This window comes from Capricornis sumatraensis, chromosome 7 (genome assembly GCF_032405125.1).
Source record: "Capricornis sumatraensis isolate serow.1 chromosome 7, serow.2, whole genome shotgun sequence".
In the NCBI taxonomy this organism is placed as follows: Eukaryota; Metazoa; Chordata; class Mammalia; order Artiodactyla; family Bovidae; genus Capricornis; species Capricornis sumatraensis.
Genome location: NC_091075.1, coordinates 80,179,449 through 80,197,898, shown reverse-complemented (window position 1 = coordinate 80,197,898; position 18,450 = coordinate 80,179,449). Strand labels below are relative to the sequence as shown.

At 35.9% G+C, this 18,450-nt stretch overlaps 1 protein-coding gene across 18 annotated transcripts in view; it reads right to left on the bottom strand.

Annotated features, from left to right (window-relative positions):
• ADGRL3 (adhesion G protein-coupled receptor L3) overlaps nt 1–18,450 on the bottom strand; it is a 572,691-nt gene that overhangs the window by 297,329 nt on the left and 256,912 nt on the right. For all 18 annotated transcript variants that reach the window (XM_068975496.1, XM_068975495.1, XM_068975497.1 and 15 more), the window contains one exon: nt 16,213–17,013. In XM_068975496.1, coding sequence (XP_068831597.1) covers nt 16,213–17,013 — 801 coding nt within the window. The remainder of the gene's footprint in view (nt 1–16,212; nt 17,014–18,450) is intronic.

The following is an 18,450-nucleotide window of genomic DNA, read 5'->3' as shown; positions in this document are numbered from 1 at the left end:
GCTCTAAATTGGGGGAAGAGACACTATAAAATTTAAAGAATTACAGGAAACTGAACAAAAATATCTTCAGAATAAACAACTACTACTCAACCTAGTTACTAAGCCAAACACTTCTAGGGATAACTCTAATAATAGACATATTTTTAAAAATGAAGGGAGGATTTAACATAAAGAAAAGTTTTTCTTAAAAATAGTTACTTTGTTTAGTGACACAGCACTTCTAAGCACAATTTTAATTTAAAAATTAAAATGATATAAAATTTTGAATGCCTTTTAAGTGAGTTAGCATATTTATTCAACAGGTTCATATCTGAAAATGTGCTTTTAAATTTTACATCCTTATTGAGTCAAAGCCACCAGATGTTTCTGTCTTAAAAAAGAAAAAAATGGAGAGCAGCAGGGGGCTGGACAAAAGAATGTTTACACATCAGTTTGATTCAGCATGGGCATATTTTCTGATTCCACTCAGATCTCAGCTGGCAAAGCTGAGTGCCATTCATGCCTGCCTTGAATAGCCAGAAGAAATAGTCATAAAGGGTGATCAGACTCAGAGAGCAAAATAGCATTTCAAAACATCTCAGCATCTGTCCATGTTTATGAAAGTTAGTGGGAATGGACAGAAGAAGGACTATCATGTATTCCTGACTATGTGTTAATATACGTGGAAAATTATGAAGATTAATGAAAAATTCTAGCTACCATTACTTTTGAGTATGAAATATAACTTAGCCTTAAATTAAAATATGGAAGTTTGAGGTATTGCTCATAGGATTATACTATACAGTCCTTCAACTATAGGGAAAGTCCTTACTTATTTTCCTGCCCCTTTTCTTACCTTTGGTGTTTGTTTCCAAACACATGATTAACCATGAGTGTTCCTAAGGCATTGCATGATTACAAAGTGTCTCATTGCTCTTCTCACTGTGTTAATTTATTCCAGCTACCCAAGGTGAAGATGAATGGCACCTTGCTTTGCCAGGACAAGCCTGTGAGGGGATGTTTCCATCCTGTATTAGGCTACTGTTCTTCTCTGTCAACCACACAGGTAGTAATTCTATGAGGACACAAAACAGGGTCATTTAAAAAAAAAAAAAAAAGTGATGCATTTCACTGCCAGAATAGCCTTAGCTCAGAGAGAAGGTAGATAGTATATATCACTCCACAGATTCTTAATGCATTAAAATAACATTCCTGTTAAGATACAAATTTTATTTATACCTTAGGGAATCTAAGGTAGTGATATATTTTTTCAAACCCGGAATCACTTTTTATAACTACCGTCCCCAGGTCCCACTTGACACTGAAGCAACATCTTAGGGCTGTGATTTGAGAGAGATAGGAAATCTGCATTTTAACGTGTTCCCTTAGTGATTTATATAGCTTCTTTCAGACAGGGGATTAGGAAACACTTAAATGCAATCAGAAATTTAGGAAGAAAAAAAAAAAGTAATATTTTTATTATACTTTGTAGTATATACTATCCCAGCTTATATAATTGAGGGATTATGGCCTATATGGCAATTCTCAAATTTAGCAGCCTATTGAAAATAGATTACTGAGTTCACCCCCAGAGTTTCTGATTTAATTTTGGGTGAAACCTGAGAACTTGCATTTTAAAAAATTTCTGTTGGACTATGCTTTGAGATCCATTATGCTATATAACTTTCATGCACTGGAGAAGGAAATGGCAACCGACTCCAGTGTTCTTGCCTGGAGAATCCCAGGGATGGGGGAGCCTGGTGGGCTGCCGTCTATGGGGTCGCACGGAGTCGGACACAACTGAAGTAACTTAGCAGCATGCTATATAACTTAGCAATCTCTTGCCTATAACCTACTTGCAAATACTGAAGTTTTATTATACAAAGAAATATAAAAAGAGGCTTTAATTCATCAGAGTATTTAAACTCACTGATCACAACAAAATTATTTGTCTCCCAAAATAATTACATAAAACTGCAGTAAAACATTTTAATAGTTTATCAACAGTTTTTAATATAATTACACAAAGATAAAAACCATTAGCACTTCTCAATCATCTAAAGTATTTCTTGATATCTTATTTTAATGTGGTGTTGGAGAAGACTCTTGAGAATCCCTTGGACTGCAAGGAGATCCAACCAGTCCATCCTAAAGGAAATGAGTCCTGAATATTCATTGGAAGGACTGATGCTGAAGCTGAAATTCCAATACTTTGGCCACCTGATGTGAAGAACTGACTCATTTGAAAATATCCTGATGATGGGAAAGATTGAAGATGCGAGTGAAAGGGGATGACAGAGGATGAGATGGTTGGATGGCATCACCGACTCAATGGGCATGAGTCTGAGTAAACTCCAGGAGTTGGTGATGGACAGAGAAGCCTGGTAAGCTGAAGTCTATGGGGTCACAAAGAGTTGGACATGACCAAGCAACTGAACTGAACTGACCTGAACAGTTAATATTCAATAAACATACTTATTTTCTACTTCTTAGAAAATATAAGCATGCTGTTCTTGTTTACTTGCTAAATTGTGTCCAACTCTTTCATGACCCATTGGACTATAGCCTGACACTCTCTTCTGTCATGGGAATTACCAAGGAAGAATACCTGAGTGAGTTGCCACTTCCTTCTCCAGGGGATCTTCCCAACCCAGGGATTGAACCTGCATCTCCTGCATTGGCAGGCAGATTCTTTACCACTGAGTCATCTAGAGGGTGTCACAAAAAGTGGACAGTTTTATACATAAGAAAATAATACTGAATGTCATAGATGAGCAAATTAACCTTTCTTACTGTCAAAGCTAAAAGTAAAATATTTAAGTTACATCTCTGATTAGGAAGGTTGACTCTTACTCAACTTCAATGCTGGTACATTTAAATACATGGTTCTCTTTTTTTATTTTTTCCTTTTCAATTTTAATCTTTATAAACAACTAGTGAAAACTGATTGTTTAAAAAGTTTAAAAGTCAAAATTGACAGAAAGTACCACTAAACCAAGTAATGTCTCAGTAATCAAGGGGTAGAGGTAAAGTGTCTACTAACTAAGTCGCTTTAGTCATGTCCGAATCTGTGCGACCCCATAGACGGCAGCCCACCAGGCTCCCCCATCCCTAGGATCCTCCAGGCAAGAACACTGGAGTGGGTTGCCATTTCCTTCTCCAATGCATGAAAGTGAAAAGTGAAAGTGAAGTTGCTCAGTTGTGTCCGACTCCTAGAGACCCCGTGGACTGCAGCCCACCAGGCTCCTCTGTCCATGGGATTTGTTAGGCAAGAGTACTAGAGTGGGTTGCCACTGCCTAAAGAACTACAAATTTTCTTCTATAGCAAAGAAAAAAAAAAAAAAGCTAGAAATAGAGCAAGGCTCCCCTCTTTCAGTTTCATTCTCTCAAGAATATTTTGGCACTTTCTTGTTTGTGTGTCCTAGTCATAAGTGGGTGAGAATCAGTTGGGCAATTGTCCTGAACACAACTAGAAGGCCTTTTAATATCTCATCATAGAATTCTAAAGATTATTATACTCTAGTAATGTGGAATATTAATTTTAAAAAATGTGTTTCATATATTTTGAAGACCATACATATTCATTAAAGAAATCTGGAGAATCCCAGATAAGCTCAAATCTGAACCAATAAGAAATAAAGTGGTTAAGACTTTGAGCTCCCAGCATAGGGTAGATGGATTTGATCCCTGGTGGAGGAACATCCTACATGCCTCATGGCAAGGCCAAATGAAAAAGAATTAGCTACCATTAAAACTTTGGATTCTGTGCTTGTGACTGTACCAGATATAATAAGTAGGCTTATTCCACATTAAAAGCTTTGTATAAAATTTTTCATACACAAATGAAAGTAGAAAAATGTATAATGACCTAAATTCTAAATAATTTAAACCTGCTTTAAAAAGAATTAGCAATACATAATGAACATTGTTCATATCATTAAGTATTCTTATACCACAATACTTTTGTAGTTGTATTATTTAGGCACTTAATAAGTATTCTATCCATATAAGTTTAATGGGAAAGTACAAATTAATATATGTTTGGGGGAAAAGTTCTCATGTAAATGATTTACACAGGAATAACTATGGAACTCTTTTTTTTAATACAAAGGAATTGTATCACAGATATTACACTCAATTTACATGAATTCATGTAGTGCTGTTATGTAATTAAATTACTGTAAAAGTATACTTTGTAAAGGTACCATTTATTATGTACAATATACATTACACTATAACATATAATGCTATCTCTGTACTCTAGGGATATATTTTTTAAAACCTCATTATATTCTATAAACTACTACAAGAGATTCAAAAATAGATTTGGTAATATTTAATTTTACTTTAATAGATGGTTTTAGAATCTAACCCAATATACTTTTCAACTCCACTAGATAATTATTTTTTTAATTCCTTATGTGATATTCTGTCCTGAAATACAATACTTTTATGGCACAAAACTCTTCTGACTAACTCAGCTTTTTCTATTGTAACTCAGAGAATTAAAACCTCAACCTTCATTCACATGTAAATCCACTAGTTCCCTATTCGGTTTAGAAAATTTTATATTTTCCACGCTTTCAAAATCTGGGCTCTTGAGCTTATGGCATGGCATTGCAAGTTCTTAACTTGAACATGATCAACCAACTCAGTCATCCTGTTCAGTCCCTGAAGTATTTTGCCACTCTCCTGACAGTTTAAAAATTATACTAAAAGCTGTTATAAGAATATGGAATATATGGCAGGTTAGAATGTACGGCAGGTTAATATATTCATACTCATGGGAAAATTCAGTGAAGGTGATATAAAACAAATTTTAAGGAATTAAATCTTAAGAATTGTTTAATATGCACAGTGGCTTAAACACATGAGTTACTATAATAAGTCACACTCAATTAAAATTTCAGAGTAAAAATTCCTTTTCTGACAAAAGTGGGCTTCTTTTACTAACAGTGCAATGATATCTGAGAAAGAGTTAACAGGAGTTAAAGGCTGTTGGTGCTTGGGAAACTGTAATCCTGGCTTCTTTGAGTTATTATAGCCAGCATGAAACCAGATGGATGATATTACTAGAAAGGGTAAATCTCAAGATTTTTTCTTATTTATCCTTTCATGTGTACCAGTACCTGACTTGGTATATTTCTTTCTAAGATAACTGATCACATAATGCTTCCCTCTACCTTCAACACTGACCTGGTGACTCAGATGGTAAATAATCTGCCTGCAAAGCAGGAGACCTGGGTTCAAGCCCTGGTTTGGGAAGATCTAAGGAGAGGGGAACTGTTCTACCTACTCTAGTAGTCTTGCCTAGAGAATTTCATGGACAGAGGAGCCTGGGGGGTTACAGTGCATGGGGTTGCAAAGAGTTGACTGAACTACTAACACTTTCACTTTTCAACACTGACCAGGGCTTTTATAGTTTCTGGTGCAAGTGAAGATAGATGTCACATTCATATCTCCTATACCAGCTGCTTATTAGTCACTTGGGCAACCACACACAAACCTTGCTCTCTTAGGACAAAAGTAAGAAAGTTTCTCCAGAAGCAAATCTAAAAGTGGATTGGCTAGTATTTGTGTGTGTTAGTCAGTCAATCGTGTCTGACTCTTTGGAACCTGGTGGACTGCAGCCCGCCAAGCTCCTCTGTCCATGGAATTCCCCAAACAAGAGTACTGGAATGGGTTGCCATTGCCTTCTCCAGGGTATCTTCCTGACCTAGGGATCAAACCTGGGTCTCCTGCATTGCAGGCAGATTCCTTACCATCTGAGCCACCAGGGAAGCCCCTTGCTAGTATATAAGGTATCACTTAGACATGGGCTCTACTAAATGCATGCTCAGTCACTCAGTCTTATCTGACACTTTTGCGACCTCATGGACTGTAGCCCACCAGGTTCCTCTGTCCATGGGATTTCCCAGGCAAGATTTCTGGAGTGGGTTTCCATTTCTTCCTTCAGGGGATCTCCCTGACTCAGGGATCCAACCTGTGTCTCCTGCATCAGCAGGCAGACTCTTTACCATTTGTGTCACCTGGGAAGCTCCATGTGCTCTACTAGATATTGCCAAGTCTCCCTCAAAAGTGGCTAATGATAATTTATATTTCAACCAGCAAGGCATAAGTATGCCATATTTCTTGTCCATTACTTTTAGGAGAAAAATGTTTATTTCCCTCATTTCTTGCCTTACCACCTCCTTTCTTTTGTTTCTTCATTTTTCCCCCATTTTACTACTCTTGCTCACAGATAGTAACCATGAAAGTATTGCTAGAAAAACATCTAGATTAAGAAATGGAATTCGTGTAAGTTAAGTAAAGTAAATCTAATAAAGAGCCAGTCCCCAAATCTCTAAACTCTTTTAAATTGCTCAGAATTTCTGCACGTTTCTAAGTCTTCTAATCCTTCAATAATTAAATCTGTTTCTTCAAGCATTTATAAGAAGACACACGCACACGTACACATGCACACAGGAAAACCATACACTATTATATCACATTCTACTGTATATTTGTGTGCATTACAATTTTTTCATTGTAAATATGAAGTGTCTCAGCTTCATGATTTAGTTAAATAAACCTGGGCTTCTTTAAAGTTCCTATCTATGTTCACAAACTGGATTTCTCCAGACAGATGACTTTACTTTTCTGAGTCTTAGTTTTCACATCTGTACTTCACAGTATTTTTTTAAGTGTTAAGGTATGTATGTGAAACCTAGTGCAATGTGGAGGGATGGCAGATTACTTCTTTTAGAAAACAGAAGTGTTCTGGAATGATCTCTTCAATTCTCCAAATCTCTCTCCAGAAACACCTGTAGCTCCTTATCCTACACCTTCTTCCTGACAAGACCAGCGCACCTCAATTTTATGAGACCAGATCTCAGCCGGGTGGGCAGAGTTCACAGGAAAGCAGTGGAGACTGCATGCTCTTATCCTTCAGGCAAATGAAACCAGAGATCACGGTGAGGAAGGTCTGCTTGTCTGACAGTTGCCCTGTTGTCATATGCTAATACTGCTTGCCAAGCACTCGGGCAAGGCATATGCAAAGGAAGGCCCTACCGCCTGCACAGACAGCACACACCGGGCACTGTTTACCAGGTACTTTGCAACACTAGCTGCTGTTTGCTTGTCCTTATTCTAAGTGAGTTTAATGTGGCCTTGTGGCTTTGCATTTGCTACTTCACTTTATCTGCTTATATTCTATGTACCACCTGTACACTGCCTTCCTGCTTTCCCCTTGCTCCTTAACTATGGCACCTGTATTCTTTTTAATTACCAATGGAGGCAACACGACACAGTGGAAAGTCAGACAATTGATACTTTAACCGCAACTTTGGACTATGTATGTGACATTTGAGTTATTTACTGTCTCTGATCCTAAATTTCTTTAACTGGAAATGAATGCTTTTTTTTGCGAGATTTTTGTTAGGATTACATTTGTTAATCTATGTAAAAGGCCAGAAAATAAAATACTCAAAAATTAGTAGCTAATCAGTAGCACTGTTTTCTGACACACCATCCCCCTTTTTCTGTTTCTTCTTATAACTTTTCCCTATGCTATAAGTTTATAGAACAGGTCAATGCCTGGCCTGTTCAACAGTTGTAACCACAGAGCATACCTGAGCTACCTAAAGACCTGTGTCTTGAAGAATGAAAGGAAAGAAGGAAGGAAGGAAGAAGAGAGAAAGAGGGGAAGAAACAATTATTAATCATTGGACTTCTGAATTAAGCCCAGTTTGGCTCCCTGCTTTGGCTTTCTATAGCAGGCTTGATTTTGTGCCTGAATTTCACTTTTCACCTCTATCTTAATATTTTTCAATTCCACTTTCAAGCTTCCTCTCCATAAACAGGTCAAGGGATTTATTTTTTTGTATCAAAATGAAGAATAAATTTTCAGAACTGCTCGCCACTATTATCACTATTTCTCTCAGATTTATCTCAGTGGGCTTCTCTATAAAATATAAAAGTATATTTTTAATATGCAAATATATATACTATATAGCAAAATTTTCATAGATTTTGAAAGTTTGTTTTAAAAATTTTTAAAGTTTATCATTTTGTATTTTTATGGAACAAAGCATTTACAAATAAAGTGCCATTTTTTCTCAAAGAGATAATTCTAAGCCATGAAATTAACAAATACCTAATTTCACGTGCATTTGTATATTTTTGGTAGAATTTCATTTTTTAACAATTAGTTTTAAAAATCCAAATTCTAGGGTAAACTAGTTCAGTCACATGACAGTAGGCAATTTGTGTCTTTCAATTTGTGTCTTCTTTGGGGTAAGTGGATACATAGAGTTTGGCCAAGGATTTGTACTACTGAAGGGCATGAAGAAAACCAGGAATAATTATTATTAAAGTAAACAAAAATACATAATCCATTTGTTTTCAGGGATATCTGACAACATGTCTCATTCCATAAAATTATATAGTATGGTTGATTATTCCTGTAATTTAGGTATCTTAAATTTTTGGTCATTCATCATTATTATCTGAGAATTTAACTTTGCAGTGTAAAAGTAGTTATTAAGGGGGAAATGTTTTTCTGCTTAAATTTGTATTTTTGCTTGGCAACCCTATTCTGTTTGTTGTCTAAAAAAAAAAAAAAAAACGGAAAAGTAAAGCAAAAATCAGACTTTGCTATGTAATAAAGTCAGTTCTCAGTTACCTATGGTAATATGGATAGAAGCAGAGTATTCTAAAGTGGAATCCCTTGATAACCAGAAATCCCATTTTAATCACTACTGCCAACCCTGACAAGATGTGCTAATAATGAACAGCCAAACTGTTTCAGTTCCACCTGTCTGCCCTCTGGTGGACATGCTAATGAGCAGTGAAATGGTTACAGAAAAGACAGCTGGTGTGAGTGGGAAGCTTATTCACAATAAGTCATCTTTTATGACTGTGAGCTGCTTGTATAAATAATTCTGATTACTGTTCTAATAATTATACATTTTTCAAGAGTGTCACTATGTAGGAAAAAAATTAATAAATATTTTGAACATTTTTGTCCCTTGCATCTGTCTCCTTTATTAAGAAGGTCACCTCTATGTGGGACGAAAGGCTAACACTGGGTTTGGTTGTAGAAACCCAGTAAAGTTTTGCTTTGTACAGGACTGAGATTTTGATATTAAGAGACTGAAAAGCAGAGAGTGTCATTCTGGAAAGGTTTAGCCTTAAAATTACAAAGAAGAAAAATATAAGAAATGTAAAAACAAACATAAGAGAATTCAGCTGACATTAAGTGGCAATAGAATAGCTTTTGCAAAATATTTAAGTTTTGGCTGTGCTCCCTGAAAAGTCACCAGCAGCAATGACCTTCCATCAGAAGCTGTCACTAAAAGCAAAGCAGCAGCAGTGGAGAGAAAGAGAGGGGGCACCTCTGCAGACAGCCAAACAGCTGATGCATAAAAATAAAGACCTGGATGAAATTAGCAACAAGTAGCTATTTTTTTCTTTCAGTGAAGTTCACTCAGTTACTGAGATTTACATCAATTAAACTTTAGAGACAATGTGATATCTCAAGTGGAACCATGAAGCAATCATAACTTATATGCTGAGGGCAAGTTTGATTTAACATCCCACTACTTTCAAGCTATTTTGTGACTAGGATGCAACATATTTAAATAAACCATTCAGGAAGCAGATTCAGCTACCTATTAAGCACGTGACAGCTTCAAAATGTTCAAGATTCTCTGCCCAGCATTCACATTACTCAGCTGTCAAAGTAAAGGGTTCAGATATATGATGTGAAAATTACGTTTTAACGAGGTGTCATGTGTGTTTAAAGTTCTTATTCATCACTACATAGCCGCAGCTTTTACTGGAGACACAAATGCACTTAATTAACATATTATAAGGACAGAAGGTTTACCTTATCTGCATTATTAAACTATTATGTGTAGGCTTTTTGTTGTTTTAGATTCTACTATCTTAAGCATATACAAAATGATTACATTTACATAATCTAAAATGGCTTTCAAAATTTGGATTGTGTTTGGAAAGCACAAGAGCAAGCACTAGACAGTAGCTACATGTCATTGTTGTCTGATGTTCATACTGACGGCCTGGTGTGTTTCACTAAATCTCAACCAATAGTGTTGTAGATCTGTTAGATGTACTAATTTTAGGAATTTTGGCATTGACCTTCTCTGTATATTCTTATTATCAACCTGTGCATATTTCTTCTTTCTTCAGGATGAAATAGTGGAAAATATTTGTATATTTGACAATGAACATTTAGATTGTTCGGTCGACAGTTTAGAGACAAAATGAGAGAATAAATGATAATACCTCACATCTCTTTTATATTAATGAATTATGAACTCGGCACAATATGATTTGAAAGAAAGAACTCCAAGGGTAAATAAAAGTCATTAAACAGCAGTGAACTAAGGACAAGTAAAGTAACTGCTTGATTCCCTCACACCAGACATATGAAGATATCAAGTAGAATTTTAGAATCATGATGGCAACATTAGAATCACTCAAATAACAAGTGAAATAGCTTACTACTGTTTGGAAGTTTTAAAAGTATATCTTACAAAAGATAGCCATTGAAGGAAATGATGAATGCATAATTTATCATATTTTATGAGAGGAAAAAGGCTCAGTTAAAAGTACATTTCAGGAAAATTGTATATTTGCTAGTCCTCAGTTTAGGAAAAAAAAAAGCAATTTCACATATTTACTTTTTAGCTCAGGTGGTAATGCTTACAAGCATTTTAGATACTGGTGTCCAAAACTTAACCACCTATTCTGCAGACAAAATATATTTTCAAAGAAACACACTTACTCACTTGAATACACAGGTGTACTCAATGGATACACTTTTAATTTTCTCTAAGCTGAAAAGATTCATGCAATTCATCAATGGAAAAATCTGAGATGTTCTGAAAACAAAATCCATTGAACTCACTTTCTTTCCCATTGTAAAACTATTGAGTACTGCTATAATTACTTCCAGAAGAAAATGCACTAGGTGCTGTAACGTGCTTTGGCACTTCTTACCACACAAACCTTCCTTTATATGACCAAATATCATACGATCTGAGTGAAGATAAGAAGCAAGTGTGTGTGGCGGGTGGGGAATAACTGGGGTGACTTCCAGATAATAACTTCCAGATCGTAGGAGTGCATGGCCAACAGTGAAGGGGACTACCTGAGAAGCATATGTATAATCTTAATAAAATACATTGTTGGACTATTACTCCAATTACCATAATATTCTGAATAATAAGATATAAAATATGTATGTATATATTATAATTCATTTATTTATTTCTTAAATGATTCAGCAAATCTTCACAGAGTATATGATTTCACCACTGAAAATCAGAAGCACTTTTTTTTGGAGTGCAGATCTATGGTAATTATCTAATCATGAGATCTACAAATTGACATCTGGAGAGTGCCTGGCACATGGGGATACTGAGATCACCTCTATCAAGTGAATGAATTTGCACACATTGTTTCACTAAGCATACTTTCCACTTCTAGTGTCACAGAAGGGACCATGACTTTGAAGTTCATGCTGCATTTTAGTAGCTGGTGATTTTTAATAAAATTATATGAGCAGTAGTACCTTAAGCCCCTAAATTAGTTAGCATGGATAATAATGGTCCTTGTAGGGTTGGTATGTAGTTTTATGTTAATTTTGCTATATCTATACATATATCATCTCATTAAAATCTAACAATAATCTTCATGGACTTTATCCTGCCAGACAACTCTGTCCATGGAATTCTCCAAGCCAGAATACTGGAATGGGTAGCCATTCCCTTCTCCAGGGGATCTTCCCAACCCAGGGATCGAACCAAGGTCTCCTGCACTGCGGGCAAATTCTTTACAACTGAACCACCAGGGAAACTCAATCTTTGGACCCAGGTATTATTACTATTATTATTATTATTTTTACACTTTATAGTTGAGGTAACTAAGACCAAGAGGTCCACAGTCAAACAAGCACTAGAGGCAGAATTAAAACCCAAGTCCTTTGGCTCCCAGACTCATGTTCAGAAGCAGTATGCTACCTCCATGGATGTTTCACCTGGGGACTTTTATACACCAGGGGAACATATTTGTCTCAACTTCTAATACCCAGATATTTTAATCTACAGAGTAGTTTTTTCAACCCTAAATATTTACAGTAAGTTCGTTTCCTTACACAGACAAATAAAAATGTCCATAAAACAGTCAAAAGGAAATTTCTTTGAAAAATGTCAGTATAGTTTATACCAAAGAAAAACACTCAGTTGAAACTGTTTTTGTATAATAGGGTGAACTACTTCCATTAATGCTAGTTTAAATTCTCATATTGATGCATAAAATGGACACATTCTTATTCTCTACTTTTTCTTTCTACCTCTCCACTATAGGAACACACCCAAGTTCTAGCTTAAGTTTAATACAGCTGAAGTTTCACTTTTTCGAAAACAGAAACAATTTCACTGTCATTTAAAAGAATGAAAACTGAATTTCCTGGATTAAGATAGTGATTTGTTTCAAAAGCTGAGCTTTCTCATTTCTCAGTGTTTGCCACTTTAATAATATCCTTTTAACAAATATGATAACTATTATAAGTGGGCAAGATGGCTCATAATCTAACTTCTATAAGCAAACAAAAAGTATTAAGTGAGTGGTATAATTTTCCTATGTCCATGATTACAATGAATTATTATCATACATAGGGATATATGTATGGGATAAAAATATAATTTTATTAATGTATGCCAGAAATATTTTTGACAAGTCTCTAAATACATGGGGCTATAGTATCATCTTTAAGGATAATTTACAAAAAGTAAGTTAAGAATTTGCTTCAGCCCATTGAGTTAAAATCTGGAATGCTAATTAATATAAACTTATCTATTAGTCTAAAAAATAATGCATGCTTTTACCAATAAATAAAATTAAGGTATGTTACTGCCCTTATTTCACTAACATCAAAAGATGATTATGTTACTATGTATCATTTCTTTTAAGGCAATTAGAAATTACTTTGGTTACAATTAAAAGTAAAAAAGGCTAAGAACCATTCAACAATAGAGTTTCCACTGGCAAAATACTCAAGAATATCACAGACCTGAAAGAATTGTTTTCCCAGAATATTTCAGATGCTTAGCTTTTTAACTGAAATGTGTGTTGGTTTAAGAAACCTTACCTGTACAGAGGTTAGCTAGGTCTAGGGTATTTTTCAGGACTAATAATGAGAAGTTGCTTTTGCTGCTATTGCATATTAGGGTTTTTCTTCTACGAAAAGCAGTTCAACATAATATCAACATGCTGGCCATGGAAAGAACAGCTCTCAGTCTTGTAGAAGCTTCTCAGGCATTAGAGAAAATGCCACCCAATTTGAAATTCTATCATAGTGAGAAATAGAAAGGCATCCATTCATGCTTTCACCCATTCATTCATTCAGCAAAGAATTATTGAGTCTTTATTAACTTTATGCTATATAGTACACTAGGATCTAAGAAGGCAGAAATAATGGTCAGATGAAAAATAATAAAAAGATAAGTAAAGCAAGATTACTAGCACTTAGACTCTAATTGTATAAGATGATATGTATATAATGAAGTTAGTAAAGCAAAATGACATACTAGTAAAAGCATGGTAAAAACAATGCAGAAAATAAGAAATAATAACTTGTAAGAACTTTAAAAAATGAACTTTGAATTGCTATGTCACTGTCAAAATTCAGACACTTATATCTTGTTTTTCCATTATATTTTATCAGGAGGAACAATATTATCACTGTTTCCATTAATTCAGGGAAATGGAATGGAAAACAATGAAAACAGTGAGAAACTGTATTTTGGGGGGCTCTAAAATCACTGCAGATAGTTACTACAGCCATGAAATCAAAAGAAGCTTGCTCCTTGGAAGAAAAGCTATGAACAACAGAGAAAGCATATTAAAAAGCAGAGATATTATTTTGCCAACAAATGTCCATCTAGTCAAAGCTATGGTTTTTCCAGTAGCCATGTATGGATGTGAGAGTTGGACTATAAAGAAAGTTGAGCACCGAGAATTGATGGTTTTGAACTGTGGTGTTGGAGAAGACTCTTGAGAGTCCCTTAGACTGCAAGGAGATAAAACCAGTTTGTCCTAAAGGAAATCAGTCCTGAATAGCCATTGGAAGGACTGATGAAGCTGAAACTCCAATATTTCGGCCACCAGATGTGAAGAACTGACTCACAGTAAAAGGCCTTGATGCTGGGAAAGACTGAAGGCAGGAAGAGAAGAGGACGACAGAGGATGAGATGGTTGGATGCCATTACCGACTCAACGGACATGAGTTTGAGCAAGCTCTGAGAGTTGGTGATGGTCAGGGAAGCCTGGCATGCTATAGTCCATAGGGTCGCAAAGAGTCAGACACTGAGACTGAACTAAGCTAACAGTAAAATTGCTAGTAAAACAATTTAACTTCTAAACTAAGATAAATCTGCTCAGTTATGCAACTAAAAATGTAAAAGATGGATCAATTCATGACTGTCTTCAAACAATATTAAAAGTAAACAGTATTTCCTAGAGATGAAAAAGATACTTTTAAAGAAAGGGAGTTGAAATATCTTTTTTTTTTTTAAGCTGAGTTTTGTACTGTTTTTTCTTTTATAATTAGATCTATTCTTTTATCTGTATCAGTTATGAACATTTATCTGTATATATCAGATACACTTATACATATATGGAAAATTCTGAAAGAGATGGGAATACCAGACCACCTGACCTGCCTCTTGAGAAACCTATATGCAGGTCAGGAAACAAAAGTTAGAACTGGACATGGAACAACAGATGGGTTCCAAATAGGAAAGGGAGTACGTCAAGGCTGTATACTGTCACCTTGCTTATTTAACTTCTATGCAGAGTACATCATGAGAAACGCTGGGCTTGAAGAAGCACAAGCTGGAATCCAGATTGCCAGGAGAAATCTCAATAACCTCAGATATGCAGATGACACCACCCTTATGGCAGAAAGTGAAGAGGAACTAAAAAGCCTCTTGATAACAGTGAAACAGGAGAGTGAAAAAGTTGGCTTAGGCTCAACATTCAGAAAACGAAGATCATGGCATCTGATCCCATCACTTCATGGCAAATAGATGGGGAAACAGTGGAAAAAGTGTCAGACTGTATTTTGGGGGGCTCCAAAATCACTGCAGATGGTGACTGCAGCCATGAAGTTAAAAGACGCTTACTCCTTGGAAGAAAAGTTATGACCAACCTAGATAGCATATTGAAAAGCAGAGACATTACTTTGCCAACAAAGGTCCGTCTAATCAAGGCTATGGTTTTTCCAGTGGTCATGTATGGATGTGAGAGTTGGACTGTGAAGAAAGCTGAGCACCAAAGAATTGGTGCTTTTGAACTGTGGTGTTGGAGAAGAGAAGACTCTTGAGAGTCCCTTGGACTGCAAGGAGATCCAACCAGTCCATTCTGAAGGAGATCAGCCCTGGGATTTCTTTGGAAGGAATGATGCTAAAGCTGAAACTCCAGTACTTTGGCCACCTCTTGTGAAGAGTTGACTCATTGGAAAAGACTCTGATGCTGTGAGGGATTGGGGGCAGGAGGAGAAGGGGACGACAGAGGATGAGATGGCTGGATGGCATCACTGACTTGATGGACATGAGTCTGAGTGAACTCCGGGAGTTGGTGATGGACAGGGAGGCCTGGAGTGCTGTGATTCATGGGATTGCAGAGTCAGACAGGACTAAGCGACTGAACTGAACTGAACTGATACATATGAATTAACTGACAATATTCCCAGTAGGGTTGGTCATATATGATGTGCTCAATGAGTTTAACATATTGGTATAGGGCTCCTGAAGAATCATATAATGCCAACCCTTTGGCATTTCCAAGTAGAGGGCACATTGTAGGGCATGTCACAATTAATTAGGTGGGATAGCATTCTAGTTTTGCAAAGGTTTTGTATAGTTCACTACATACACAGACACACAAACTAACTAGCTGATAATGAAAATGCCCTTCAAAGAATGGATGAAAATTGGAGACTAGCTGCGTGGAGGAGTAAGAGTTGGATTCTCATGCCTATAAATTTTTTTAACAGTACTTAACAGCAATATTTTCTGGCTAAAAAAAAAAAAAAAATGAATAACTTTCAAAACACAGGCCAGAAGAAAAACCAGGAGAAAGAAGTCTAATCAAAATATACAATCAACATACTAAGTTCAAGCTGTAAATAGTTCCCTTTAAAGTACCATCAAAAGTCAAACTTACCTGATCTACTATCCAGAGGTCCAAAATCCAAAGAATATTTCACGACGTGATAGTTATTCCATACATAAAGAAGGTTGTCCCTGGGGTTGTAATCCACAGCTGCTATGTACTGGTATGAATTAGGAAAGGGTACATCCACCAAACTGTCCTTACTTTGGTCAGTGTTGTAAATGTAGTCAATCTTATTTCCCGTGGCCTCATTGTCGTCATCCTCATAGACAGATTTGACCACATACAGAATTCCACATATCATGAATGCATTGGAAGCTGACCGTTTATCATATGCAGTATCCCATGTCCCTTCAATCCGTAGGGTGTAAGGGTTCAATTGACTAATGACAATTTTACCATTGTTTTGTTCTGTTGCATAGATTACCCATAGCCCATTCTCGTCCACTGCCAAGTCTATGTCAGATTTGCCTCCCCACCGGTAAGGGGAGGTATCATGGTAATTGGCATTTGCTATGATAGCTTCTCCACTCTTTATCCTAGTCCGCAAATCAAATTTTACTATGTTTCTGGTGCGCTCTTTATTGAAGAACAAAGCTCCATCATACACTACAAATCCTGTGCCATCCACCCTGTGAGGGAGCTTGTAGGTTGTAGTTGGCCTTCCAGCAATGAAGTCATCCTTGGATGAGTACTCAGTCAGGGTGTCAGTTCTGTACGGGGTCCAAGGCATATAATAAATCTTGTCAGAAGCCTGAAGAGGGTCTTTGCACCATGCCCCAGATTGGTGGTCAGATTCAAACAAATGTTCACTCTGGTATACTCCTTTTAGTAGTCCAGGACAAAGAAAAACTGTCAATTGGGAAAGAGTCAAAATGATTATTATATTAATTTAAATATTTTGTCATATATTCTTACTTTTCACCAAGTGGAATTCAACTCTAATAAGAAATGCCCACCACCACTTAATTATTTTGCTGCATTCTTCTGAGAACGTAAAGTATTTTTCCACATTAATTTTGACATTTCTTTAGAATCATTCTGATTTGATTTGCTGATGAAATTTGGCCTTCTCATGAGTGGCTGTGCTTTCCTTTGCATTTTTCCTTTGCATTTTACCTTTGCAAGAGTGTTGCAATAATTTTGGATATGCTATCTACATAGATGTGACTTATGTCTGTGTATTCTATAGATATATAACAAATATAAACATTTACACATGATGGTTTCATATATCTTATTTGAAAGTTTTTAAAAAATATTGTTTTCACTCTGATGCTAGTAACTACTCTATACTTATCATTAAGAAGCAAATGAAAATACAATAGTAATTAAAAACATAATAAGGGGAAAGAAAAACCTTGTGATACAGGCCACTGAATCTTAAAAAAAGCCCTTAAAGCTGCTACAGCACACACAGAGCATGCAACTCACACAATTAAAAATGAGTGATGGATGGATACTGGAAGGAAAAAGAGAAAGGAAGAAAAAGAAAGGAAAGAAGAAATAAGGGAAGAAGAAAAGGTGAAAAGTTACAGAGGAGAACCCAAGATCTAGATTTTAATCAGTTAAAAATGTCCTGTTAAATACAGTAGAATTGGAACTTAAAAACATGTACCTTTTACTGTTACATGAGAAGAACATTAAAAAAACAAGATTACTAGCTATAATATTTTGCTGCTCATACTTCAGACTGAAAATGGGCAGGACTTGTCTGATTCGTTTTATTTTTCAGTAGCACATCATGTGAGTGGTGGTAAGGAAAGCTTGACTGATTCATCTGTAAAAAGGGGGCTAAAAAGCAATGTTTCCCAAAAGGAGGTCCTTGAAATACCTATTTATATGGTTTAGATATACAATATACAAAAAAAAACCCCCACAAAAACAGGGATTCCTAGCCACACATGCTCAAGAAATATTTAATTAAAATAATATCAGGATTCTAAGTACTGAGGTACATTAGTGACTCTGCAAGGCAGAAGAAGGGAGTGTGAGCAAATTTCCACAAATTAATTTGATAACAGAACCCTTTCTACAGAGCCTGATGGGATGTAATTTTCTTCTGAACCTGCTATGGGAAACACTGCTCCAATATTTTTGCAGAGCAAACACACTGAAAAATAATCATGTAGTCCACTGTTATGTTTGAAATGATTAGAAGTATATTGGGAAGAGAAATTAGGAAATCACAAGAAATTTGGAGGTTGACTCGTATTTTAATGATTAAAGTATTATTGTCTTGATATTAGTGATTAGCTCTTTAATAGCAATTATAAACCTACATCTAAG